The following is a 27913-nucleotide window of genomic DNA, read 5'->3' on the forward strand; positions in this document are numbered from 1 at the left end:
GGGTGTAAGTCACAGTCACCACCAGAAGCTGTTTGTCTCTTTTGTCTTTTGGGGGAGGAGTGGACAGAGTGGGAGGAGGCGGCAGGTAGGTAGGAGCAGGTGACTTCCAAACTCATCCAGAGAAGACCAATTCTGGCAGCACAGTGGAGAGGAAACAAACAAACAAAACAGAAGGAAAGAACAAGGCATTCCATACTCAGAACTCTTCACCCTGCTTCTCAGTCCCCAGGCACCCCCAAGCCTGGAGGAGTCACTGGAACGTGCATCTGGATAGAGCTCTCTGACGCAGAGTCAGCACAAAGGCCAGCCTGCTCTCATAAGAATTCCTGGTGTCTAGTAGCTCCAGGACTCTGATGCTCCAGGGCACCTTCTGTTTTCTTGGAGGCTGTGTGTGTCTACCTCTACGCTGTTCCGAAGGATGAAGGGGCCCTACTGCCAGCCTCCTTGGTAGTCGGTTATTCTCTATAGTATTCTCTTATCCTGGACTTCCCGGGCTGTGGAGCTCAGAAAGGGGTCCCCAGCCCTACCAGGAGACCAAGGAGTTCGAAGTATTCCTGGAGAGCCCTAGCACTCTGGAACTGTGGGAGCGTCAGCAAGCTGGAGGGTAGCATGAAAACAAGCAAGTAGTCTGAATGGAGTAGGGCATCTGATGCTGCACAGGCTGCCTTAGGGACCAGCTGTGTGTGCAATGGGCCATGGGCTCTGTAAGGTTTCAAGGACAGCTCCCGACCCTACCCGGTGCTCAGTGCTAAGAACAACAGACACACAGTTCGGATGGCCGGCCATCAAGATTCAAATCATTACAGAAATCGCATGAGGGCCACTGAGGGCAGGGCTACGGACTGGTGATGGATTTTGGAAGAGTCCCTGGCAAGGGCTTAGAGCTGGCTATACTTGGGAGCAGCAAGTGGAAACATTTCCCTTTGTGGCCACCAGAGGTCATCGGCTCCCACTATTGGCGCTGTTAAGATGTCCTCTCACAGAACCTGCTATACCAGTGTTCCAGGGCCAGAGCATTAAAGTCTCCTCAAGCCCTGGTGCCAATGGTGTCCCAGGGGAGGGCTGTGACTTCCTTAAAGACCATCTTCAATGCTCCTGTCAGGGAGGGATGGGATCAGACACTTAAGCCAATTCTCTCTCTCTCTCTCTCTCTCTCTCTCTCTCTCTGTGTGTGTGTGTAGAGAGAGAGAGACAGAGACAGACAGATAGAGACAGAGACAGAGACAGACAGAGAGATAGAGAATAGTGTGTGTGTATGTAGAGAAAGAGAGACAAAGACAGAGAGAGAGAGAGAGAGACAGACAGACAGACAGACAGACAGACAGACAGAGATAGAGAATAGTGTGTGTGTGTGTGTGTGTGTGTGTGTGTGTGTGTGTGTGTGTGTGTGCGCGCGCATTTCATGTGAGGGTGTGGGTATGGATGGGCACTGCCTCTCACAAGTGGATTTCACAGGACAGCCTCACCTCCTATCTTGTTTGGAGCATGGTTTCTTGATCATTGCTGCATACCACGGGCTAGAGGGCTCCCAAGATTCCCATGTTATTGTAGGTACTGGGGCTACAGATGCACACTATGTCACTCAGCTTTACATGACTTCTGGGAATCCAAGCTTCAATCCTCATATCTGTGTGGCAAGCACTTTATTCACTGAGCCATCTTTGGTTATTTCTTTTTTGTTGTTGTGTGTTTTGCTTTATTTCATTTGCTAGGTAGCCCAGGCTAGACTCACACAGCCATCCTCCTGCATGAAACCCTCCAATGCTTGGACTACAGGTGTATACCACCATGCCCAGATCTTACTCATTCTTAGTCTCCATTTTCTCAATTGCAACCCGAAACCTGGGCAGGAGATTTTTTGTACGTAAACCACCTCTATCCAGAAAATAGAGCCTATAAAAAACAAAACAAAACACCAAAAAAACTTTCAAGAGCTTTTACTATGATTTTACACTGACACACAGGAAACTATCACAAACTAAAAAACACTCTATCTATGCTTCCCACATCACTATCCACTTACGGTCCCTGGTCCTTCCCTGATGTTCTAGACTGATCACAGTGTTCCTTAAAGAAGAGGCTCCTTGTGCACTTGTGCACACTTGGTGAGGTCCCTGGCATCACACTGAACCTGCATGAAAATCCCACAGGTGCTAGAGTGTACCCAAAAGCTTGCATGTGCATCACACACACACACACACACACACACACACACACACACACACACACACACACACACACCGGGGGAGGGGGTGTGTCCCATTCCTAATCTGGCCATTAAAGATTCTGGGAGTTCTCCATTGCCCAGAGTACCAACTTCACAGCCTAACAGAGTCCCCTACCCCTGTGGCCCCAGGCACGTTCTCCTACAGCCCTGCTGGCCCTCTCCTGCACCACCAGTTACTCAAGGCTCTGGCCTTTCTCTGGTCTAGGCTGACCCCTGGAACACTCCGCCTATTTCTTCCTGTACCTCGCAGACTTCTGCCCCAGTACCAGGGACTAAAGACTCAAGACTCTGCACCTGCCAGGCAAGTGCTCCACCACAGTGCGAAATCTTTCACTACTACTGCATCTTTCTCTTGTGACAATCCCTACCCCCACCCCCACCTCCACCGCCACAGGCACCCAACTATCCTTTTTCCTGAGGAGCTCACAGTGGCACACACTGAGCGCTTAGCAAGCTCTGGGCATGAGGAAGCCAAAGCACAGACAGGCTTCCTTGGCTCATTCAACAAAGTAAGCCAGGTTTAAGCCCAAGCCACCCTCTCAGCATGGCCCTCGAAATCCCAGCACTGGATGACAGACATCAGCACTGCCACTGTCCAGCAGCCAGCGTCTTGGGCCAATCATTGTCTCTCTATTTCTGTCTTCTTAGGTACCTGAGGCTGAAGTGGGGCTGGGGTATGAAAGCACCCTAAGATCACAGCACGCTGTACATCCACGGAGGACAAGGTCATCAATCCTCATGGCTCAAGTTTCTTCCCACCACACCTTTTGTCCCCTCTTTTCCCACCTGTTCTAACCTCATCTCTACCCCTCACCCCAACTCCCCCCTCCTGGAGTTTGCTTCCAAGGAGCTGTCCAGAGTCCTTACCTTCACTCGGCTGGACACTAGAATGCTGAGGGAGCTCATGTTTAAATTCTTGGTGTCTCCTAGTCCAGGAAGGGACCTTAATTTCCTGCCTACAGTCTCTCATCTGCCTGCCTCTTCTACCCCCTCCTTCTGCAGTTCAGCACAAATGGGTTTGATTTTCACTCTGTAGGCAAACAACCGAAAGCCACTGATGAGCTCTGAGCAGTGTGGGGACACGCCCCTTCCCCTCTGGTGGAGTGCGTGTGTGTGTGTGTGTGTGTGTGTGTGTGTGTGTGTGTGTGTGTGTGTGTGTGTGTGTGTCTGTGTGTGTGTCTGTGTGTGTGGGGGGGCATGCACTGGAAAGGGAAAGATTTCACAGCCTGCGTGGAAGCCCTGATACGACTCCCTGTGGCTTCTGGGAATCATCCCCTAATTCATGCCAGCTCCAGGCAAGAAGAGCTAAACCTCAAGTCTCTCCCACAGGCATCTGACTACAGAGCACTGGGAAGACATCCAGGACACATGAACTCCCACAGGCCCCCTCTCTCCCAGAAGACTCACCTCCCATTTCCAAGCATTTTGGGAGGGGGTGCGTCTGACAAGAGGGGGCCCCTCCCCCACCATGCTGTAGGGTGTGCACAGGGAGGCCTGCTGACTTCTCTCCTGCTCTGGCTCATTTTCCTTCTGGAGCAGCAGGCTCATCTCCTGCATTTTTAATAGTGGAGCATATTTAGCATTCAACACACACGCGCAGGTTGATAAGGCCCAAGGAGAAGGTAACAAGCCATCCACGGGAGGAAAACCTCTTCCCAACTCTACCCTGCCTCTTGCCCACATCAGCCCACTCCAGTGGATTCCGGTTCTCCATCTTCTTGCCAGGGCTGGCTGTAATGGGAAAATCAGCCTTGGTGGCAGTCATTCTGTCCAGGCCTGGTCCTTGGCGAGCAGGAACTCGTAATATAGGATGAGATGCTCACTGTGGCTCAACAGACCAGATAATCATTGTTTCCTCTCTCTCTCTCTCTCTCTCTCTCTCTCTCTCTCTCTCTCTCTCTCTCTCTCTCTCCCTCCTTCCCTCTCTCTCTCTCTCCCTCCTTCCCTCTCTCTCTCTCTCTCTCTCTCTCTCTCTCTCTCTCTCTCTCTCTCTCTCTCAGATGAGGTCTTGCTCAGGCTCAGGTACTCTTCCCAGCTCAGCACCCTGAGTGCTGGGAATATGAGCACCTGTGCTCCCAGTTGACTGTAGCCTGGGAACTGAATCATCTTGCCCACCTCCCTCTGTCACTGTGGACTACGTGAATGCTAGCCAGGTGCGCTGCAGCTTCTGACTCCCTCAGGGGTGGTCTCTAACAGGCAGCTAAACCAGAGGACAGGGCTTGGGGAGCTGCAGATGAAGGACTAACAGACTGCACGCGAGCTCTCAGGCAGTTCAAAAGAGACAGGGTGACTAGCACAGGGATGCTGTCTTCCCCTTTCTCCTCTTCCTCTTTCTCTTTTGCAATACTGGTGACCAAGCCCTCATGCATGTTGGCCAAACACTTTATCACTCACTTTATACATTGGAGACAGAGTCTTGCTAAGTTGTCCAATCTGGCTTTGAACTCATTCTGGAACCCAGGCAGGCCTTAAACTTTTAATCCTCCCAACCCAGACTCCCAAGTAGCTGAGCTCACAAGCCTTCACTACCAGGCCTGGCTTGCCCTCCCTTCCTCCCTCTGCTTCCCCCTCCCCATTGTATGTGTGGGTACATGCATGGTACAGGTTTGTATGGAGGTCAGAGAACAACCTTGTGGAACTGGCTCTGAGGACAGAACTCAGGTCACCAAGCTTGTGGCAAGCAGTTTACCTGCTAAGCCATCTCCCCCGCTTTCCCCTTTTTTCTTTTAAAAATTTATATATTTGTTTGATTATTTATTTGTTTTTGAGACAGGCTCTCACTACGCAGCCCTGGCTGGCCTGAAACTCACCTTATAGAAACAGAGATCTATCTGCCTCTGAAGCACTGGGACTAAACGCAGGAGCTACCAAGCCCAGCCTCCCCTTTCTTATCTAAAGTGCTCCCCCCTTCTAAGCCACAGAAAGAGCAAAAATCATAAAACTGCAGACTATTCAACTTTGTGTGAAAATACCAAGAACACAGCCTGACTCGGGGGTGCATTCAAATCTGAGCCAACTGCAGAAGGGCTATCCCATCCCTGCTGTCAAATTCCATGTCAAGGCTGCCAGCCCCACAGGCAGGCGACGTTATGTGCTTCAAAGGGTCAATTCAGAAGTCATTTGGAAAGTGGCTTTGGCTGGCACTCTCTATGTGTCTCTCTGCTGTTCCCACTACAGGTCCAGAACATCAGGCTAGCACAAGAAAGAGTGAGTGCTCCCTCCATTTCACAGGAGACTAATCAATGCAGGTGCAAACCCAAGACCCAGAGGTCCCCATGCAGGGTCACCCAGAAACACATCAAGGTCTGAGCTCTTGGATAGTGGCCACTGGGGACTACTTAGCTCTTCCTGTGTGGCAGCTGCTCTCTCCTAAGTGGGGAATGAAATTCTAAATATTTAACAATTTAAAATGAGATACTGGATTCAGTGCTGACAGAGTGTAAGTATGTTTGGTATCACTTGAGTTTGTGACTCTACTAGACAGTTTCTAGTTTTGGATGACATCTGACAGTGGATTAAATATTCCTGTAAACTTAGATATGCCATAAAGGTAAAAGACACACAGGACTGCACCAACTCAGGGTGGCATGAGGCAGAGAGTGGGGACAGGAACAGAACCAAGAAAGCATGAACTAGCTTACCTAACCGAATGTTGAAATGATAATATTGTGGCTGTATCAGGTTAAAGAAGATATATTGCTGGAAATTAATGTCATGTTGCTTTTAACCTTTTTTTCAAGGTTCCATTGCTAGTCCAAACACTTCTAGACAGAAGGTCACTGCCATCAGGAAGTCATGCAGTCCCCTTCCAGTGGACCCATTTGGTTCTGTTTGACATTCAGTTCAAGAAGTGTTCGTGACAGCGGCTCCTTGTTTGCACAACTGCCAACAGGCCACCATGGTGGGGGGACACTTCCCTGAGGAGGAGGAACAAGGGAAGGGAAGTGTATGGTAGACCATACACAGAGAGCACCGTGGGAGACAGCATTACAGGCAAAGACAACATGCCACGGACCTGAGAGCAGGTGACCGTGTACCAGGCTGCTAGCCAGGAGGAACTGAATGAGAAAGGACTGAGAACAAAGTGACCATGGAAACCGGTAACAAGAATGGTAATGCTTTGGACCAGGAAGAGAGGGACAGGATGCAGCAGAGAGAGCAGGGGGCTGAGCAGTCTCAGCTTCAGAGGCTCCTCTTACTGTCCCGTTCTCCGGGACCTTCATTCTTTTCTTGGCACATTCCTTTCCAAGGGGTCCTCTCTGTACCCATGGTGCCCATGTCCTGCCTACACGGGCGACTCTCCAGCTTCCATTCCACTCCTACCTGTCTACTGATCCCCAGGCCTAAACACTTAGTGCCTACCACATACTTCTTCGTGGATATTTCTCAGACCCGCCTCCAAATGCACAAGTTCTAAAGCTGCTTACCCTCCTCCGTTTGAGGAAGGGGCAGGAACCTAGCCATCCCACCAGCCTCCTAATTGCTTCCCTGTGCTGTGTCCACCATCCCTCAGCTGTGTGACGTCCTCTCCCACGTGTGTACCCCCCCTCCTCCACGTGCCATCACCCCTTCCTTGAATTCAGGCTCTCTCACCATACCTCACTTGGATCATGCAAAAATATCCCCCTCTCTTCTCGGTGCTTCCAGAATGTTCCTCTAGCCTCGCTCGATGCTGCTGCCTGCCAAGGAGACTTTACAACTGAAAACTGCTCTTTTAATTCTCTAGGCTAGCCGGGTGGTGGTGGCGCACGCCTTTAATCCCAGCACGTGGGGAGGCAGAGGCAGGTGGATCTCTGTGAGAGTCCAGGACAGCCAAGGCTACACAGAGAAACCCTGTCTTGAAAAACCAAAATAATAATGATAATAATAATGATAATACTATTACTACTACTACCAATAATAATACTAATTCTCTAGGCCATTTCTATATGGTCCTGAATTTGCTGCATTTGGCGGGACTTTATGCTTCTGCTCTTTCTGAGTTCTTCGCCTGCAACATTCTCTCCATTTGCTTAAAAACAATTTTTTAATTGTGGCAAAAAACAGACACAGCCTAAAATTTACTCCTTGAGCTCCATTTTCCATGTCTAGCTCCTTACTACAGACATCTCTGGTTTGTGATTAACTTAGGATTTTTGGCTTTATGATTTGTGCTCACTGGTCACTACACTTTCTTTAGTTTTCTGGTGCTGGAGGCTAAACCCAGACCCTCATGCGCAGGGTGCTCAGTGTCTACCATAGAGCTGCACCACCAGCCAAGAAATGAAATTTTGAATTTTGAGCATTCCCCAGGTTAGTCATATGTGCTTTGGCTTGGTCTGCAGCATCTAGTGAGACCCACAACTGGCCACTGGCCACTTGTAAAGTGGGCTTTTTTTTTTTTTAAGAGACTTAGCCCAGTGTAAGCTGATATACATGGTCGGAGGTGGTTGCTTTTTTTCTTTTCATGTTTATGTATGCATGTGTGTATACGGTGCATGTATGTGTTTGTGTGAGTATGTGCACATCTGTGGGGGCATATGGAGGCTACAGGTGGATGTTGGGTGTCTTCCTGGATTGCCCTCACCATAGGTTTAGAGACAGGCCTCTCAGTGAATCAGAGGCTCCTGACTGGACAACAAGCTTTAGGGATCTGCCTATAAGCCTCTTCCCCCATTATTGGATACACACTGCTCTACTCAACTTTTATGTCCATTCTGGGAGTGTGCACTCAGGTCCTCATGCTTGTGTGACAGGTCTTTTTACCAATAGTCATCTCCTTGACTCCATTTTTTTTTAAAATGTGGATGATGGCGATCTGAACTCAGGTCTCTATGAGTGTTTGTTGAACCAGAGGCAAAAAGAGCAAGTTCCAAGCTGGGTGCTGCATGGATTTACTGTGTGACTCTGAGCCAGTCACTTAGCCTGTCTGATCTCATTTTTAACTGAATAGTTTAGGATTCTAAATCACAGCCCTCCCAGAATTCAACTTCCTTATTACCTACTGAACTAAGCGTGAGCCCTACCACCAACATAAAGACCCCCTGTACGTTGGCCCCCAGACCCCTATTTCAATCCTGATGACCCATCTCTACCTATTACATCAGCTCTCCCCGTTCTCCTCCCCTGGCATGACAACACGCCTCTACCTTTACTCAATATTTAACGGACACCTACAATAATAATTATGTGCCCACTATCATGGTCACCAGGGTGCACAGGCCCACTGGTGTTACGTGGAGAGCCTGCAGTCCACCCAATGGATTGACAGTCTTCGTCCCCTAGCGATCCCAGGGCAGTGTATAATCCTACAGCTGTAAGCGATAGCCTCGGGAATCCAAAGTTAAACATGAATAGAACAGGAGAAGGGTGACCCACCCAGGCTGAGGACTCAAAAGAGGCCTGCCAGATGATGCCACACTCAGCTGCTCCTCAGCTTGTCGCAGGGCGATGCGATGTTCAGTTTGCTATAGAAGTAGAATGCTTTGAAAGCCAACGTGCTTTTTTTTTTTAAAGTTTCTTTTTAAATTTTATTTTATGTGTGTGGGTGTTTTGCCTGTGTGTATTTTTCTGTGCCATGTGTGTGCCTGGCATCCTAAGAAGCCTGAAGAGGGCATCAGGGAATTCCCTGGAATTGGGAGTTACAGACAGTTGTTAGCTGTTAGGTGGGTGCTAGGAATTGAACCTGGGTCCTCTGGAAAATCAGCCAGCGTTTTTAACTGCTGAGCCATCTCTCCAGTGCCAACACACATTTACTACCCCTCCTCAGGGGGCTGGGAGATGGCTCAGTGAATAAACTGCCTGCTGTGAGCTCACTCTTCTTCAGCAGGCAATGGGGAACTTGAGATGGCTGTGAGTTAGAATTCAGGCTTAAAATGAGACATGGAGCTGCTAAATGACTGCCCCAAGGACACAGAGAAAGCTCCTGGCAGATCCTGGCTTTGCATTCTCTTTTCTTGCCTTGTGTTCAGTGTGCTGGGTTCTTTCCCACACCATACCCTGGGAAGGCCGCTTTCCACCTGCCCACCTTTGCCCCCTGCTGGTAAGTGCATCTACTTTGTTGCTGCCACTGCTGCTGGCAACCCAGTTTCCTCTGCTTTTCAGTGGGAACTAAAGACCAGTGGCTCCCCATGAACTCTTCAGGCCTTCAGTGCTAAACTGGAACTATGAGGCATCCTGCCTTGTGGATTAAGAAGCTGCTGGGTTTGCGGCCTCCTCGGTGTGTAGGGTGGCCACGTGCAATACGTGGAGTGTACAGCTCGTGCCACATGAGCTAGTCTAGTAACTGTGGCACACTCACACTGTCGGCTCTGCTTCTCTGAGCAGCACATCTGGCCAGTTGCTTGACATTACTTCAGAGTGCTTTCTGGCCCTATCTGAAGGCACCTTGCCCATGGCTGGTCTTAGCGTGTTGAGAGGGTTGACGCTGCTGATCTAACTCAGCAGTTCCTTCAACAGTGGTCCCTTGGGTGAACAGAGTGCTATGGGACCATGCAACCCCTTGGCTGCCCCTTCACAGGGTAAGCTCACTTTATAATCTCCTCACTCAGGGACCTTTGCCTTCCATACATTTATCTGTAGGGTCACTCACAGACTATTTGTTTCTGCAGTGCTGGGGGCCTCATTCATGCTGAGGAAACACTTTACAACAGAGCATCAGCCCTCAGCCAGAATACATCTTTCTACCGTTTTTCCATTCTCATGCTTCCCCCTGAATCTGGGTCTTTTCATTGTTTCACACAGGGGCTCACTACATAGCCTAGGCTAGCCCTTGACTTCCTACTAGTCCTTCAGCCTTAGCCTCTTAAGTGCGTACAGCACCATGCCCACTTCTGAAGAGCCATTCCTCTGATTTTTTTCCCAGCTGGATGGACTCCTCAATCTTAGTCCCAGGTTGTGAGATTTTGGACAGATGGTAGTAGAATGACAAAGGTCATTCTCCTTAAACACGGACTGTGTGTGTGTGTACTCCGACCCCTGGATTGCACTTGCTGCTGTACACAAAGGAGCTCCCGGATCCACACAGCATCCCCTGGAGCTAGATTCATTTTACACACAGGAAACTGAGGCACAGCAAGATACTTGCCCAAGCTCACCCAGCAAAGAGACCTGTTCCCAGGGAGTAAATCCTCAGCAGACAAGCCCTCCGCTCTCTCGGGGCAGAGAAAGGAGGATCCAGGAGGTCCACACTGCCACATGCTGATCAGAGGTCACCAACTGTCACTCTCAGACCAGGTCTCTCTGAAGCAACCGTACCCTCGCACAGGACAGATCTCCAGTCCAGCAGCCCACAGAGAACACAGCTAGTGTACAAGGCAGGGCTGTGTGCAGCCAAGTCCCTGTTCCAACCTCCCCCACTATCACCTGAGGCTCTCTCATTGATCTGGCATAATTAGCTCTTTACCAGTCATCATAATTTCCAGCGCACAGTGACTCCTCCATTGATGGATGATTGTATTCCACAGCTTTCCTGGGTAGGACGTTAAGTGCAATTAACTACCATTAATTAACAAACACCATTTCTCTTGAAACATATAAATTAGACACACTCTACACTGTCCCCTCTCTGTCTTCAGAAGAGCTGGAAGATAAAGCTGTGACAAGCTGGTCCCAAGTCCTTCCTATTTCCAGTATGGTTTCCTATTTGCCTGGTCCATAGGGAACCTTTTGTGCCTTTTTTTTTTCTTTTTTGGTAAAGACTCCCCAACAAAGGGGTGACTTTCCCTTTCTCTCCTCCTCCCTGCTGTTGCTTCTAAGATACCCAGTGTCTTGGGGGAGACTTGAAAGAGAGACCCTGTGGGGAACCGAGATTGCTTCCAGGGCTGGGCACCCTCACGGCCTCCTCCCTTTTCTTCGTCCTCCAGTGACAGCGGGCGCCTTGATTGTTTACACCAGTGTTTCTCTTCAGTGGGGCAGAAAATTTAGAGGCAACCACATAACTGAGGACTCATTCCCTGTTTCCCTTTCCTTAGACACATACAGCTCAGTGCACAAGTGTACAAGCATTTTTTTTTCCCCTTGGGTCCAGACATACAGCACTTTTAAGGACCTGTATGCCTTTTGGTTGTTAGAGACTGGTCTTTAGCTTCTCTGTGTCATCATTCTGTGTTCCTTCCTCAGTCACCCAGGTCCCAGAACACAACGCCGAGAGGCAAAGCTGGAGCACGGAGGGCCAAGAGCCTGAGCTACCCAGCATCTACACTTACCATGGTTTATCTCTTGGTCCCTTTGCAGAGAAGACTGTGTGCTGTGTGCTGCTGGAGGTAAGTAGATTGTCTTTGGGCGTTTTAAATGGCTTTGAGGTGCTGCTGACAGCGTTATGGCCGCTGAGACAGGTTTTCGTCTTTGCCTGTGCTAGAGATGTCCGGGCATTGGAGGCTGGAGATGCTGGAGAGGAAGAAGGCCTGCACATTGAACTGTGTCTTCTCTCTGCAGGAGAGAAAGGACAGGATTCAGCACAGCATCTGCAGCCAGTGAATCCTGCATTCACACGCGTGCGCACACACACACACACACACACACACACACAAACACACACACTCACGGATACCACAGGCACCTGCAGACCTCAGCTGGCAGGATCAGCACCTTCACAGCCTCTGACATTCGCTGGGATGTTGGCATCAATGCCAACGACAATGGCTATGGTTGAGACTTCTGTATCAAATGGTATGCTAAGCTAACCCGGGATTCTCACGGGAGGTATTTCTATCCTTCTGCAAAACCACTTCTACGGGAGTAGTAGGTATCACCTGACACAGTGGATCAACCACAAAACCAATGTGATCCCCAGACAGTAACTTGGGTCCCCCGGGACAGTGGGCAGGGCTGAACTCTTAGCCTAAATTCTCCAGCATAGGAAGTCAGTGGTGGTGGTGGTGGTGGTGGGGAACTCTGTCACCTTCTAAGGCCAGGAGTGGCTTAGCATCTATCCCTTCCTGGGACTGTAGAACAGTCTGTTGATGCATCCCAGTTGTGGCCTTTTTAAGCTCACAGAAGTTCACAGACACAACATATACAAGGATGTAAATGCCTGAAGCAGAACCCATAGAAGTGGTGCACAGATTTGGGAGGGCAGGCACACCTTCCTGCAGTTCTACAGGAAATACTAGAGGTCTGGGCAGACACCTCAAATGTTCACACCCTGTCAGCTCTCAGTGGACCAACAGCAAGGACACAAACACCATCAGGACTGTAGATGCAAGAAGCCCGATACTGACACAGACCCTTAGGATGGTGATTGGCAGTTTTAGAGTAACAGGTTTGATAAAAGTTAAGGACTGGCCAGGCGTGGTGGTGCCTTTAATCCCAGCACTCGGGAGGCAGGGGCAGGTGGATCTCTGTGTGTTTGAGGCCAGCCTGGTCTATAGAATGAGTCCAGAACAGCCAAGGCTACACAGAGAAACCCTGTCTTAAAAACAAAACAAACAAAAAAAGTCAAGAACTGTAATAAAGTACCTTTCTGTATGCCCAAAAGCTTTCTATACACTTCCCAGAAAGAAATCTCAAACTCTTACATGATGCTCCTGAAATCCCATGTCCCCTCTGGCTCTCCTGTGCGTACAAATGATTAGTTGATTAATATTTGCTGAAGAAATCAATGGAATGACAATAAAAAGTCCTGATGGAAAGAACTAGAGATCACAAACCTATCAGTCTGCATTGACGGTGATAATAAAGGTGGAGAGATGGCGGGTTACATCCCTCCAGCCGAGAGCTGTTGCAGGTTTCCTTCTGGGTGAAACATTTCTGGCTGCTATGATGGGGAGCTGACAGGAGAGGAAAAAGCCAGAGTGTCTTCTGAAGGCAATTTGGGGTTTCTCTACCACCTCCTCATACCTAGGGGCTGTCAGGGTCTTTGGAAATTGACCGTTCCAAATTGTGGGCTACAGTTTTTGAGGCTCCTCTGATGCATGGGCATTTTATCTGAACAGTGTTCACACTTTACCTATACAGGATAACTCTGTAGGTCAATTGTTCTTCGCTGGTTCAGCGTGAACCTGGCACGCATGCCCTATTCCCATGAGCCATCCACTGAGGGTTTTGAAAACCACGATGTGTTTTGATGCTACAGAGAGACCACAGGGCTGGGAGGCAGCTTGCCCTGGGTCCTAAAAACCCTTCCGAAAGCTTTGGTGAATTCAGTGCTATGCTCTCTGTGGCTTCTGTGCCTTCATCTGTAAGTGAGGTGGGTCCCTAGGTGGATTCTCAAGCCCCCTTCCACCCCTTGAATCTAATACGATGCACAATAATATCTGCCCCTCATCTCGCACAATTCCTAGACATTACCACACTAATCACAGATGGAGTCCTGAAACATCTCAATGTGAGTAGGCGCGTCCTTTGGGAGAATTCACTCTATGTAAAACTGTACTAGCCTTTAAAACCCCTGTGTGACAGGCAGGAAGCAGCCAGGCGTTTCTACCCTCCCCACAGCTGACTGGCAATTGGAAACTCAAAGAGGCCAGGTAATTGGCAAGGTCAGGACTAATGACTGCTGGAGGAATAGGGCCTTGGCCATGGGCCCAGCTACCTCTCAGGAAGGAAATGGGGTGGTGGAGTGTGAACAAGACCGGAGAACCTAAAGCCACTAAAGGCAACAAGTGGGTAATACAAGTGATCTCGTCTGGTCTCCTTTTCAAAGCTCACAGGGAGGACCTGGTTTGTGGCCACAATGGAACCAGAACCCAGCCCTTTTCCTTCAACTCCTTGGTGGTCCATGCCCTCCAGAAATACCTTTTCTGAGGAATTTCTGTGTGTGTGTGTGTGTGTGTGTGTGTGTGTGTGTGTGTGTGTGTGTATGTGTGTGACACAGAGTTTTAATTCTAAATATAAGATTATTTCTACCACAGATCTTTTGCATTTTTCTCTAGCCTTCATTCACTTGCTCAAAGCTGATGAGGATTGGCATGTACAGAAACATCACTCATTAGCCTTTGATGAGTGGGTAACGCAAACCTTAGCTTTCCTAACTAATGGTTGAAAGCTGTAGGACTAGTGGGGAAGGGAATGAATGAGAACAACATATAAAGACACACATGCATGAAAATGTCATATGATACCTGTTACACTTTGAATACCCTAAAAAGAAAACCTTAAAAATTAAAATTAAAAAAAAAAATGACAGAAGTAGGCAGAGATGTCATAAAAGTACAAGAACAGGAAGGAGGGAGATGCCAGTGATTCTGAAATCACCTTCATGGAGAAGCTGTGGGTGTGGTGTTGGCCCACGTAGTATACTGTTACACTGGTATAAACATTAAATCCATGCATCTTCTTGGTTTTGTGGTTGTTATTGTTTTTTGTTTTTTTTTTGATCCTTTATAAGCACTTCCCCATGCACTTCCTTTTCTGGCTTATTGAGACAGGGTCTCTTGGGTCCCAGGCTGGCCTTGAATTCATTAGGTAGCTGCGGTGACCTTGAACCTTCTGAACTTCCAATCTCAACCTCCCAAGTGCTGAAATTATAGGTGAGGTCAGCATTTCAGTCCCCTGGGCTGCAGGAACAAGTGTGGCCCCTACTGGGCAGGTGAGAAAAACTGCATAAGCATTTAAAATGGCCTAGCTAGAGTTCAAGGGCTGGGGGGGGCGGGGAGCTGACACGGGGAGAAGGGGCAGCTTTCCTGCATTGGTGAAATGCAAGCACACTTTGAAGATGTGTGGAAGTGCTGTTGCAGACAGGGGAGAATGAGTGCACTTAACAGGAAGGCCCTCTTTGGTCTCCATCTGTGGGTCTCTGCCTATAGGAGCCTTACATAGTTGTGCCCTTGGGTGGCGAGGTGGGGCTGGCAATCAAAGTTAGCAGGGTCTTTGTTACTTACAAAACAACACTGGTGTACAGGTAGCAGCAGTCTGTGGGCAGAGCTTCTAGTGTGTTCTGGTCAAATGCCGGCCTTAGGCAAAGCCCTATAATGATTCTCATTCTCCTTGCCCTGCTCAGGAAGGGTTGACAGGGCATTGTGTTCCTCATTCACTGTGGAAATATTTTCCAGACTTAAGCAGTGTTAGAAAGAAGGATCCTTTCCCTCAGAATTTCTCAGTCTTTGTGAATGAACACTGTAATCAACTGATATTTTGGGCTATTCTTCGAACTAGCATTGTTTTGTGTGTTTATGCATATCTAATTCCCACGTGCTTGCCATACTCAGTCATTAACATATTGCAGAATATTTAGCTACCCTCTTCCTGTCTGGCGTTCTGAAAACTAGCACTTAAAGTGATTTTGGGACTTTTTCTTGAAGTAATACACCACTCCCAACATGAAAGCCTGCCTCAGTTTACCAACACCTCCTACATATTTCCAGACCACATGCTATAACACACTAAGTATGTACTGTTCGCCTGCTCAAGAGAAATCAGAACTTCACCACGAGGCCACCCACACAGATTTAAATATCCAACACATTAACAATAACCTTAACAAATGACCTTGGGCTGACTCCTGGTCCTACCACTTCTGTCCTTCGGCCACTTATTTATTACTTTCTCTTATTTATTCTGTTTATTACCACTTGTAGGTTAAGGAACATTCTCTGTGTGCTCAGAACTCTACTACATACCTGATTTGCTTCCTAGCACCTGGGTTTACAATTCCTTAAGTGACCTATCAGTGTTTTCACTCTATAGCTGAGGGATCTGAGGCTCAGAGATACAGTGAGTTGCCCAAAGTATACTGGTCTAAATGAGGATGTCTCCCACAGGCTCATGTATTTAAATACTGTTTGGGAAGGATTAGGAAGCGTGGTCTTGTTGGCAGAGGTGTGTCACTGCAGGTGGGATTTGAGGTTTAAAAACACCATGCCACTACTAGTCTGTCTCTCTCTGCTTCTCTCTCTCTCTCTCTCTCTCTCTCTCTCTCTCTCTCTCTCTCTCTCCCCACTCTGTTCTCTCCCTCGCTCCCCATCTCTACTTGTAGATCAAGATGTCAACTCCGGGCTGCTCTGCCATCATGAACTCTAAACCACTGAAATTGTAAGTCCAAGTTAAACATTTTCTTTTTAAGCTGCCTTGGTCTTATCAAAAGAATAGAAAAAAAATAACTAGAAATTAAGTCACAAAAGCAGGCAATGTACATTATTTAGGGATGTTCTTAGGACCTGAGCCTTTTATTTTTTTCCTAAAGGATTAAATTAATTTTTATTTAAGAAACAGGGTAGGTCTGTGCAGTGATACAAGTCTTTAATCCTAGCACTACAGAGGTAGAGATGGAAACAGATCTCCATGAAGTGAAGGTCAGCCTGGTCTACACATAGAGATCCAGGCCAACCAGGATTACATAGTGAAACCCATCTTAAAAATGGGGGGGGGGGCAGGTGTTGAGAGGTAGCTCAGTTAAGAGCACTTATTGTTTTTACAGAAGACCTAGCTTCAAGTCTCAGCATTCACCTGGTGGCTCCCAACCATCTGAAACTTCAGTCCTAGGGAGGCTGACGCCCTCTCCTGACCTCTGAAGGCACCAAGCATGCACACGATGCATGTACATATGTGTAGGCAAAACCCATAGAATAAGATGAATAATAATAATAATAATAATAATAATAATAATAATAATAATAATAATGGTGTTGGAGATGTAGCACAGGAGGAAAAGTGCCTGGAAGTTGCCACTGTATATCAAGCACTTGATAACGCTACCTAGCTCACCTAGGTAGGTCTCCTACTATCTTCATCATTACAACTACTGATACCCACCTAGTCCCTCAGCTCCACTGCTCCCTTCCCGCCCATGGCAGCACATCAGCACCTAATTCTCCATTGTTCTCCTAAATCCTTTTCATCTGCACGTCTAGCTCTCTGTGTTCTGCGGGGAATGGACGCCGTTCCCAAGTGGCCTTTCCTCTTGTTGATGACTGTCTCACACTTAGGCTCCCCTTGAGCCCGTGTCTTAATTTGGATCTCTTCCGCTTTGATCTTGGAAGATGCTGTGGACAAAGAAGCCTGGAGGAGGTGACCGTGGTGGAGGAAGGCCGCCCTCTCCCTCCCTATGGGCGTATCAGCAGGGTAGCTAAATCCCGAAGTGGGAGGAGACGATGTCAGCTTGAGACATCAGTCCTAGAGCTGGAGGCCTTAGGACCAAAGAAACCGGAAGCCGCAAAGAACCCCTTTCCTTTCCCCCATTTTATTCCCCAGGAAGTCTAGGCCAAACCCTCAGCAGCTGCTCTTTCTTTCCCAGCCCCACCCCCACCCCACGGCCACATATATTCCTTAAGTATCCAGGTAGTACTCTGGGGGACAGTCCTGGGGGCCAGCAGGCAGGGGCCTTGCCATCACTGAGTGAAGAACCAGAGTCCTCCTGGCACCCTAGTTCTCCCGTTTCCTTCACCGAGGATAGATCCCATCTGGTAGCTCCACTCAGTCAAACTCAGAATCCTCCCTACTATCTCTTACTGTGCTCACAGCATCAATGTCCTGCATTTAGTCCTCCACAAAACAAACAAACAAACAAACACCAAAACAAAATTTAAAAAACGCCTCAGGAAGGGCTGAGTTAGCTGCAAGTATCTAGTGCTGCTCCTGATACTGTTTTCAGGAAGAAGTTGTTGGGAATTTTCCAATATCGTTTTTAAGGAACCAAGCCTGTCCTAGTAGACCTGCGACACCCCACACACCAGTGGCCTTCCATGGCTGTGTGAGCCAATGTGGGCAGAAGCCAGAACCTGTCTCACTCATGCGACAGTGACAGCCCAGTGTCCTTCAGCTGTAGGCACTGAGAGGACCATCACCTACACTCTGTCTCATTGCTGGATTCTCTCTGCTTTGGCCACTGAGGTGAGGATATTTCTCATGAAGGAAGCAATGAGTTCCAAAGGGAACTCCATCCAGAAGGAAACCAGATGGGTTGGTGAGGTGGCTCAGTGGGTAGGGACACCTGCTGACCTGAGTTTAACCTCCAGGACCTACACGGTGCCGAGGGAGAACGGACTCCTGTGGGTTGTCCTCTGATCTCCATAGGAATGTTGTGATGTGCACAAAGCCACACGCATGTAGGCAGTTTTGTTTTAAGAGGAAACTGGAATCTAAGGGGAGGCAGATAGAGCAGGGACCCCTGGTTAGGAAACCATGGTAACCAAAGCAGTGAGGAAAGCATTCCCGTGGCTAGCTGCAGTGGAAACAGAGGAAGACTGAATCTGAGAGCCATGCCCATCCCCAGAGCTGCTTGCTGTTGCCTGGCTCTGTGATCCACTGCATCTCTGAACCTCCATGTCCTTGTCTGTAGAATGGAAATATTAAGAGGACTCTTAGATTCTAAGAGTGAAATGCTATAGGTTAAGTCAAGTGTGTAGTAGAGTTCTTAGCACACGAAAATATTCTAGTATTAATAGTATGTAAGGGACCACAGCTAGAGTGTGGTTGGTGGAGTCCTTGCAATCACAGTAAGGCACGCAATATGGTACCATTATGACTGGAGAGAAGATATTGCATCTGCCTACCTCAGTGAGGGGAAAAGGAAGGTGCAGAGGGCTCAAAAAGTTGAAACGGCCAGGAGTGGCAGGCAGAGCCATGCCAAGGGCGTTATGTGCCCGGGATGGTTATGGGAGTTCCTCTGTGCCCAATCCTTAACCAGGCTAGAGCTCCTCATCAAAAGAAGTCAGAGCCAGGTGTGAGGTGGTGGTAGTGGTGGTGGGGTGTCTGAGTTCGAGGCCAGCCTGAACTACAGAGTGAGTTCCAGGACATCCAGGGCTACACAGAGAAACCCTGTCTCAATACATGCACCCCCAGCCCCCAACAAATGTCAGGGTTTGTGGGGTGGTCCTTAAAGAAACAGGACTTAATTACACCTTTTTACGCCCCCTACACACACTACCAGCTACCACAAGCTACCTCAGGCACTAAGTTATTTGACACAGACTCACGCAGGGTGAATGGCCTACACTGCTCCTCTCAGGTCAGCTCCCAGCCTTCCTAGGCTTCTGGCTACTTTCTCAGCCATCGGTCATTCCACACCATTCACTCAGTTTAGAGCAAAAGCTCCTTTTCTTGAGTACTGGTCAGGCGCCGTGCAAGCTACTGCCGGCTCAGCAGCTCTCGGAGTCGGCTTATTTTCTAACAAGAGACATTATGGGAGTCGGACACAGTTATGAATGAAGACCAAGGTTATACTAGCCTCGGCATCTGGGAGGAGCGTCCCGGAGCTGGTGCCCCTTTCCTCCTGTTGTTTGCCTGGAATATTCCCTTCCCTCCACACGTTAGAAAGGCAAGGTCTCCAGCAAGTCTGGAGAATATGTTTCCCCTTCTCAGAGCCGCCCCGGGGTTCCTGTGTGCCTTTTGATAGTGAAGGCCGGGCTCCTTATCTCTGTGCATAGAGGCACTCCCCCACCCCCCTCACCCCCGCCCCCGCCCCCAGTCCCTGCAGCTCAGCTTTTATCCTGAGGCACATTTCTGGCACCAGTCACTTCTGGGTAGGATCTGGGGAGTCCCAGGGATTTTCCAGGGCCTCAAATAATTCCACCAGCCTTCAGGGATGCTCTCACCAGACACTCAGCATGGCTACGAGAAACTCATGAGCAACAAGAATGAGTATGGTTGCCGCGGGCGCTTTTAAGGGATTGCATTTTTTTTCTGGAGTGTACCCCAGAGATACTAACAGGAAGTAAAAGCATTTACAGCCTTTGATCTGGTGATCTGGTAATGTTATCTTTAAAAAGAGACCTCAAGGAAATATCCCTAAAGGGGGAAAATAGTTTAAAAACATTCTCAACAGTGTTGTTTACAGTAACAACAACAACAACAACAACAACAATAATAATAATAATAATAATAATAATAACTACAAACAAGACAATTGAAAATGACAAATATGAGGGTCAGCTCAATCTGAGAAAATGTGTAAGTAAAAAATCACAAATCCACAAGAAATGGAATGTATTGTAAATATTTCATAAAATTAATTACTACTTAATAACTAGTATACTGATGACAAGGGATAGGGAAGGACAAAGGACGGACCCTGTGGAAGGCTCTGGTTTTCTTAAAGTCATACAAAGTTGAAAAAGACAAAGAACAGTCAAAATCAGCCCAAGCACTATTGGGGCGAAGCTGAGAAAACAGACACAGATAGGAAGGTAGGAAGGAGAGAAAAACTTAATGCTGTTCTGTTCACTTGAGGGTAGCTGTTTAGAGCCAGAGTCTTACGATCCAAGCTAGTCTGGTCTCCAACTCTCAATCCTCCTGCCTCAGTCTCTCAAGTGCTGGAATTATAGATGTGTGCCACCACACCCGACAGCAAAGGCTTTAGCACTTTCAGGAGGATAGCAGGTCTGGCTGCAGGTAGAGGTCAGCAAGCCAGGAAAAGCAGCTGCCCTCGGAAGGGCAAGTCTCTACTCTGGGGTCTGGGAAGGTCTATCTTCCACCTTGCAGAAACTCTGTGGTTACCAAGGCCCTGGGTAAAGCTATGTACACCAAGGCTCCTGGCTGCCATGGGTATGATCTGCCCATAGCTCACAGAGATGGATCCTGAAGGTAGGAGGTAAAGAAGTACCCAGGCTTCTGTGTGGGGAGGTATGCCAGGAGTGTCCTCAGTTTTATGACAGCAAGGCCAGGGCTTCCAAATTGTACTTTAAAAAAAAAATGCTCTGAGGTGACGGTCATGCTACACTAGCTTTGAGAGTTAACACAAATACAGACCAAACACTACACTCTCTGGAATCAGAAAGAACTGGGCTCAAATCCCAGCTCTGTCACTCATTAGCCCTGTGACTTGGGCTAATAATTTAACCCCTCTGAACCCCATTTTCCCTATACACAGGAGGGAGCCACCACCCACATCAGAGATTGCATCTGGGCAGGAAGCTGCAGACTCGCTGAGTCCCTCCCCCAGTGTGCAACGCTGTAACTGCTGGCTTCACTGTCTTACACATGGGCAAAACCTTAAGGGCAGTGTTTATCTCTGGCACTGAGGACAGGTCCTGCCACAGGGAGCCCTCGCTACATTCACTGCTAAATAAAGAATGATGGGACGATCAGTAACAGGTGAAGATGACGGCCACAATGCCAACTCACAGGAGACAGACCCGTATAAATTCCCTGATGCATGAAAAGGTGGATTTTTAAGAATCACAGGTATTAGCTTTGCTAAGTAGATTGTTCACAGCTTTCTCCCTACCCTTGAGCTGAAATTTTTCCATTCACATGAATCCTGGGAGCACACTGCTTGAGGGCACAGGTAGAGAAGGAGAGGCGACCTCCTCTTTATTTCCGTGTCAACCTCTCACTTGGACAGCACAGGGCCCTGATCTCCTCCAAGAGAAGGTACAAAGTCTCTCCTCAGCACTGAGCTCCCAGTGTCACTCAGAGCCACTCACCCAACAGGTTGTCATGGTCCCCCAGCAGCCACTAACGGAACCACGTCTGTTCTCCTTGGAGTGGCAGTTGGCAGTGGCAAACAGGAAGTTGTCTTGAAGTAGGGTGTGGTTATGCCTGTCAACATATGCGTACAGAGACTCACGTTTTCCTGTCCCCTCTCCACTCCTTCCTCTCTCCCATTTCTTTTGGAGAGAAAAACCTGACTTGTTTTGTTGAAAGCTACACTTTTATTACTTTACTTAGGACCGGCCATCACTACCATACAAACAAAAAGCTGCGGCAGAAAGAAGCCTACCATCTATCAGAGGCCTGTATTCCCTTCGACAGTTGTCACTCTAGTGGCGCATTTGTGAGAAGCTGGGTGCCTGCGAGTCCATGAACTATTCCTTTTCCTGCTCCGTGTGCATGCAGGAAACAAGATTCTAATTTGAAAGCAAGCCACACACACTACCGATCGTAACAAACAGAGGTGGAATGGCGACATGGCATATATGGGGCCCACAGTGTGTACACACTGAACAGAGGGGCCATAAGTGACTAGGAGCCCAGCCATGAATCTCAAGTCATGCGCACCATTTGAAAAGACCCAAAGCGTTTCTTCACAGAGACAGCATATGAAAACAACAGAGAAAAGCAATCTCCCAGTGTACAAAGGCATGAAGCGCTGCTCAGGCTGCACGTGAATGCTGCAGAGTGGGGGGTGGCAAAAAAAAAAAAAGTAGGAGGCACACTAGCTGGCTTCCTGGTACTCTCAAAGGTGTGTTATAAAAATTTCCATTCCTCCTCTCCCCAGACCCGAGGCTTGAGCCTCCAGAAGGGCTGTCCAAAATAGACCAGTCCCGAGCCTCCTACTCCTGACCTCTTTCTGAGGCAGCCACTGTCCCCATCGCCTGCCTCAGCCCTGTCTCTGCTGTAGCTCCTGCCCACAGACCAGGAGCTCAGATCTACACAGAAGCTCATCCCTGCGAGTGCATGCACCATGGGCTGCCAGCATGCTCTGCCTGCCAGACTTTCTTCTGTGACCTACGGTCCAGCCCCACGCCATCCTGGGTGGCAGGCCACCATACCCTGCGTTCACACTTACACTTCCTGGAGAGGCAGCCTGGCCGTTTGGATAAGGAGGCTGAGCCAACGACATGCTGGGCAACGGCCCTCTCCTAGTAGACGTTTCCTGGCTGTGGGCCCCGGCCAGTCATAACGCTCCACTTCCCCTTTAAGAGAGCACGCCCAGATGAGATTGAGGAAAGGCAGCAAGACAGACAAGGCCAAGGCGGGGCAGTCAGGGGTGCATCGTGAATTTGGCAGATGAACATGGGTTTCCCTGAATCTCACACAGGAGGTGTGGTCAAAAGCAGCTTCTCAGACTCAGGAGTGCTCTAAAGGCAGGGGTTTCTCCTCCAATCCTTAGGACAGCAGCTGGCTCTCAAGAGCTGCTGGCCAACCTGCCTGGGTCCCCGGGTGGCCTGTAGATGCCTCCAGACTTTCTGCCCTCCTTCCCCACAGGGAATGCCCATCCTAAAGGACGGTGCCTATTGGGCCATATGCTTTGATGAGAATAGAGAACATTATTATAATTGGAAAAATCCCCAAGGGACAATTTCACTATTCATTTCAGCAGGGTTTTCATTCATTCTGGATTTTTGCTGTTGTTGGGTTTTTGCCCCCTGAGCTAATTTCTCATGTAGCCCAGGCTGGCTTTGAAATTTCTGTGTAGCTGTGGGTGATCTTTCATGCATAGGTGGGGGCCAGTGTAGGTGGAGGCCAGTGTAGGTGGGGGCCAGCATAGGTGGGGGGCCAGCATAGGTGGGGGCCAGCGTAGGTGGGGGCCAGCACCTGTGGCTCTCATTCTGGATATTTAGAAAATGTATATTCCCTGACTGTGGCAAAGGACAGGCAGCTTGCGGAAGAGGGCCAGCCCTTACAGAGACAGCTTCACAGAAGGCCACAGGTTGCATGTCCTGATAGCTAAGAAATACCCAGAACAGGGAAGAAATCTAAAGAAACAGAGTGCAGACTAGTGGTCGCTAAGTGCTGTGAAAATAAAAGGGTGGGCAGTGGGTAGGGGATATCCATTGGGAGTGATGTGAATAGGCTCACGCCACTGAACTGTATAGTTTGCTTTGCTGTTTGGGTTAAACTTGGGCCTAATGTGAAGCCTTAGTACAGAGCTCTAAGCCACCCTCAACATGATCACAGGGACACAGGGACAATTTTCTTTCATGTGACTTCCACTATAAGTAACAGAAACAAACAAACACAGAACTAAACCAAAGGAAAAACAAACAAACAAACAAACAAAAAAGTAGGAAAAGCTGAGTGTTTTGGCTCACACCTTTAATCTTAGCACCCAGGAGCCAGAGGCAGCTGGATCTCCTATGAGTTGTTGTAGGCTAGCCTTGTCTCCGTGGCAAGTTCAAGGACAGCCAAGACTACATAGTGAGACCATCTCAAAAAACAAAACAAAAACAACAACCACGATAATAAAAACAGGAAGTGGGGGCACAGCTCAGCGGCAGAACACATGTACAGGCCCTGAGTGATTCTCAACACAGAAAAACAAACAAACAATAAGCCAGTGTATTTGATGAATGAAAAATAGAGACATAAGCGCTCCAAGGTATGGTTGAGGAAAGGGGTTTTATTGTAATTATAAGGAAGAGATTAGCCAGAGGCATCTGGAAGAGTCCAGACTGAACTGGGCTATGTATGAGTAGGGTGTGAGAGAGGAAAAGGAGAGAGAGAGAGAGAGAGAGAGAGAGAGAGAGAGAGAGAGAGAGAGAGAGAGGAGAGAGCAAGTGGACTGAGAGAGGAGCTGCAGACAAGAGGCCAAGAGTGGGGCCAAGACCCTGGAGAGTGTGTGGTTGAGATGGCTGGGTTATATAGGAAAAGAGAGGCCAGGGAGAAGTGACCCAAGCCCAGCCTGGGCTGCAGAGGTTTAGGGGAGTGGGAAGGGTGAGAAGCACTGGGAAGAGCCACAGGTATTGAATGAGCCTTGTCCTGGGTTTCTTTTGTGACATTTGAGACCTCTTTTTTTTTCTTCTACAGGGACCCCCCCCCCCCCTTTTGGTCTCGTCCAATATTACTATAAAATCCTGGCTAACACTGATGACCCTGCAGCCACTTCTGGGTGAGCAGCACCTGCCTTTTAATAAGGCATATTGAAAGGAAACCTCTGAGAGACAAGAGCTTTCCAGAAGATCTCAAAGCTGTGGGGAAGCGGGACCATTTCACACCATGCCCCACAACCCAGACAAGCCTTGTCTCATGACAACTGGCCAGCTTGACAATATAAGAGCGCAGAGCAGGGAGTCTCTGTGGGAGAACTATTTAGAGGCCACTTCTTCCCTGAATTAGGGAGAATTAATCTGCTTCTGACCACAGAGAGTGCTGAGCTCAGTGTCTGCTGTTCTGTTCTTGGAATGGTATGTGGATGACTGGGTGGGAACTGACCAGCCACTGGCCAGATCGCCTTTCTGGATCATTTGCAGCTTTGGCTTGGAGATAGTCTCCTCCCTGGTGGTAGGCTGCAAGCTTTGTCCTCTGGACTCTAGGCCAACTGGTCAAAGGCTCCTTGACTGCCCCCACCCAGGGGACTACCAAGAAGAGGTCTGCTGGATGTTGCAATGCTTAACAGTTCAATGCGGATGAAAAAGCACCCCGTGGCCTGGGAGCCCGACTCTGGCCAGAGTTGAACAGGAACAGCTCTCCTGGTATCTCTGCTGAGAGTTCCGGGAGGATCTGGAGGTCAGAGGTGGACACTTCCCACGGCCAGCTTTCCTGCTGCACTCTGGCTCTTCTGGTGCTCTGGTCCTGCCTCCCCCATTCTTTCTCCTCACCCCAGGTGCCCACAGAAGAAGTAGGTGGCCTATGTTCTCAGCCAACAGGTGGCTTAAGATAATAAGATGCAAATTTTACATTGCTGTGGTTTCTGAGGAACAGCAGGTTTGGAAGTGTAACTCTAAACAGAAAAACAGGAAGGGGCAGCCCAATCCAAAGCCATGCCAAGGACAGTTTTGCAGAGCAGATAAACAAATTGCTAAGGAGAGCACATGCAGAGATGCTCCACCTCAAGAGACATTAGAGAAATGCAAATCCCTCCTACAAAGGGGTAGCCACCACTTGCAGCACACTAGACTGGCTATTTAAAAAGAGGAACCTATTAGGATGCGGAGAAAATGGAGGCCTCGTATACTACTGTTTGGAATGTAAAGTAGTATAGCTGTAATGAAAAAAACATCATTGTAGTTCCTCAAAGTATTAAAATAGAACTACAATATGATTCAGCAGTTCCCTTGTGGGTATACACCTATATGTGTATCATGTCCAAAGCAGCATCACTGTGAAGAGCTGAGAGACGACATTAACAAAAGCACTCACAGCTGAATACAAAGTACAGCACACATGTAATCTGTGTGCATGAAGTATGCGTGTGTGCATGCGTACAAAGGAATGGGATAGCTTTCTGTCGCTGTGATAAAATACCCAGACAAAAGCAGTCGAGGGGGAGGAAGGGCTGGTTTGGGCTCACAGTTCAAGGTTACACTCCACCACAGCAGTAGGAGCTTCAAGGAGCTGGTTATGTGGCTATACCCACAAGCGGGAACAGAGAACAATGCATGTGTGTGTGCTTCCTGCTCAGCTGGCTTTCTCTGCTCTCAGGTAGCTCAGGGTCCCTTGCTGAGGGATCCCGGTGTCACTCCCCCGTGAGCTAGTCTTCCCACCTTAACAAAATCAAGATATCCTTTTCGAGTGTGCCCGTGGAACAATCTTATCTAGACGACATCCCATTCCAACTCTCTTCCTGGGTGAACCTAGATTGTGTGACGTTGACAACACTGACCATCTCGTAAGGAGTCTCAGCTGGTAATGGCACTTGCTGTCAAGCCTGGACACCTGGATTCCACCCCCGGGACCCACATGGTGAGATAAGACAGTTTCTACAAGTTATCCTCTGAGCTCCACACAAGCAACACAATAACAAATGTACTATTAAAAACAAAACAGACCTCTAGCCATCCCAGAGTGGTATTCAGTCTTAACAAGGAAGGAAATCTTGACACGTCACCCTATGGATGCATCTTGAAGACATCACACTAGGTGAAACTGGCCAATCACAAAAAGGCATACACTGTAGGATTGCATTGACAGGAAGTAGCTGAGTAGTCAAATTCAGGCATGACAGGGAATGATGATAGTTGCCAGGAGTTGGGGAAAGGAGGAGCTCCTTGTTTTTATTAGTAGCTACAGTGCCTGTTTTGCAAAGCCAGGAGTTCTGGAGAAGGTGGTAGGAAATGACTGTAAAACAATATGATGGCACTAACTATAACAGCACCTTTGAGCTGGGCCAGAAGCCTTTGATCCCAACACATGGGAGGCAGAAACAAGCAGATCTTTGCACGCCCAAATTTCAAGGCCATCACGTTCTACACTGTGAGCTCCAGGTCGGCTAGGGCAACACAGTGAAATCCTGACAAACAGAGAAGTAGTTAAGATGGTAAAGTTTATATTAAGTGTATTTCACTACAATTATTTTTTTTTAAATTAAAGAGAATCAGCATATGACACAAAAATTCTATTCCGAGGTATATACTCCAAAGAACTGGAAACAGGGACCTGGTACCATGGTACACACCTTTAATCCTAGCACTCAGGAGGCAGTCTTTAGGAGTTCAAGGCGAGCCTTCTACATAACAAGTACCAGGGCAGCCAGGTATACAGAGTCTCTGTCTCAAAAAACCAAACATTAAAAAACCCAAACTCTAGGCCTCAAGAATAAATCCTGCCAGGCATGATAGCGCACACCTGTAATCCCAGAACTTGGGAGGCAGAGGAAGGCGCATCACTGTGAGTTTGAGGACAGCCTGGTCTACAAAGTAAGTCCGGAACAGCCAAGGATACACAGAGAAACCCTGTCTTTACAAAAAAACCACCACCACCACCACCACCAACAACAACAACAAAAAAAAAAAAAAAAAAAAAAGAAAAGAAAAAGAACAAGCCCTTTGGAAAGATGACGGCTCAGGGGTTAAGAGGGCTTGCTCTTGTAGAAGACCAGGGTTCAGTTCCCAGCACCAACATGGTGGATCACAAACATCTGTAACTACAATTCCAGGGGACCCAATGGCCTCTGCTGGCAGCATGGCAAGCACATGGTATACTGACATGCATACAGACAAAGTACCCATACACATAAAATAAAATAAATAAACCTAAAGATTAAAAAAAAAAGGTCAAAGGTAGAATGACCCATCAATAGAAAAGTGAATGAGCAAAACCTATAGTATAGACATATGATGAGATACTATTTCACCACAGAAAAGAATGAAGTATGATTGATGTACGCCAGAATACAGATGTGTTCTGTATGTGTCAAGAACACCATGAAATGAAAGAAGCCAGACACAC

General features: G+C 48.3%; 1 protein-coding gene across 18 annotated transcripts in view; it reads right to left on the bottom strand.

Moving 5' to 3' along the window:
- The window catches only part of ATXN7L1 (ataxin 7 like 1), a 225261-nt gene that overhangs the window by 39392 nt on the left and 157956 nt on the right, over positions 1-27913 (bottom strand). For 13 of the 18 annotated variants that reach the window (XR_014781241.1, XR_014781242.1, XR_014781244.1 and 10 more), the window contains one exon: positions 11413-11635. Coding sequence is in view for 7 of the 18 variants with exons in the window: in XM_084792909.1 (XP_084649035.1) it covers positions 11413-11635 (223 nt within the window). In the remaining 11 variants the exon portion in view is untranslated. Of the gene's footprint in view, positions 1-11412; positions 11636-21308; positions 21330-21387; positions 21409-21507; positions 21623-22592; positions 22727-27913 lie in introns of those variants that run through there. The other 5 variants (XR_014781247.1, XR_014781248.1, XR_014781249.1 and 2 more) reach the window with 5 other exon arrangements.

The sequence above is a fragment of the Acomys minous genome (assembly GCF_964271855.1).
Source record: "Acomys minous genome assembly, chromosome: 8".
Classification (NCBI taxonomy): Eukaryota; Metazoa; Chordata; class Mammalia; order Rodentia; family Muridae; genus Acomys; species Acomys minous.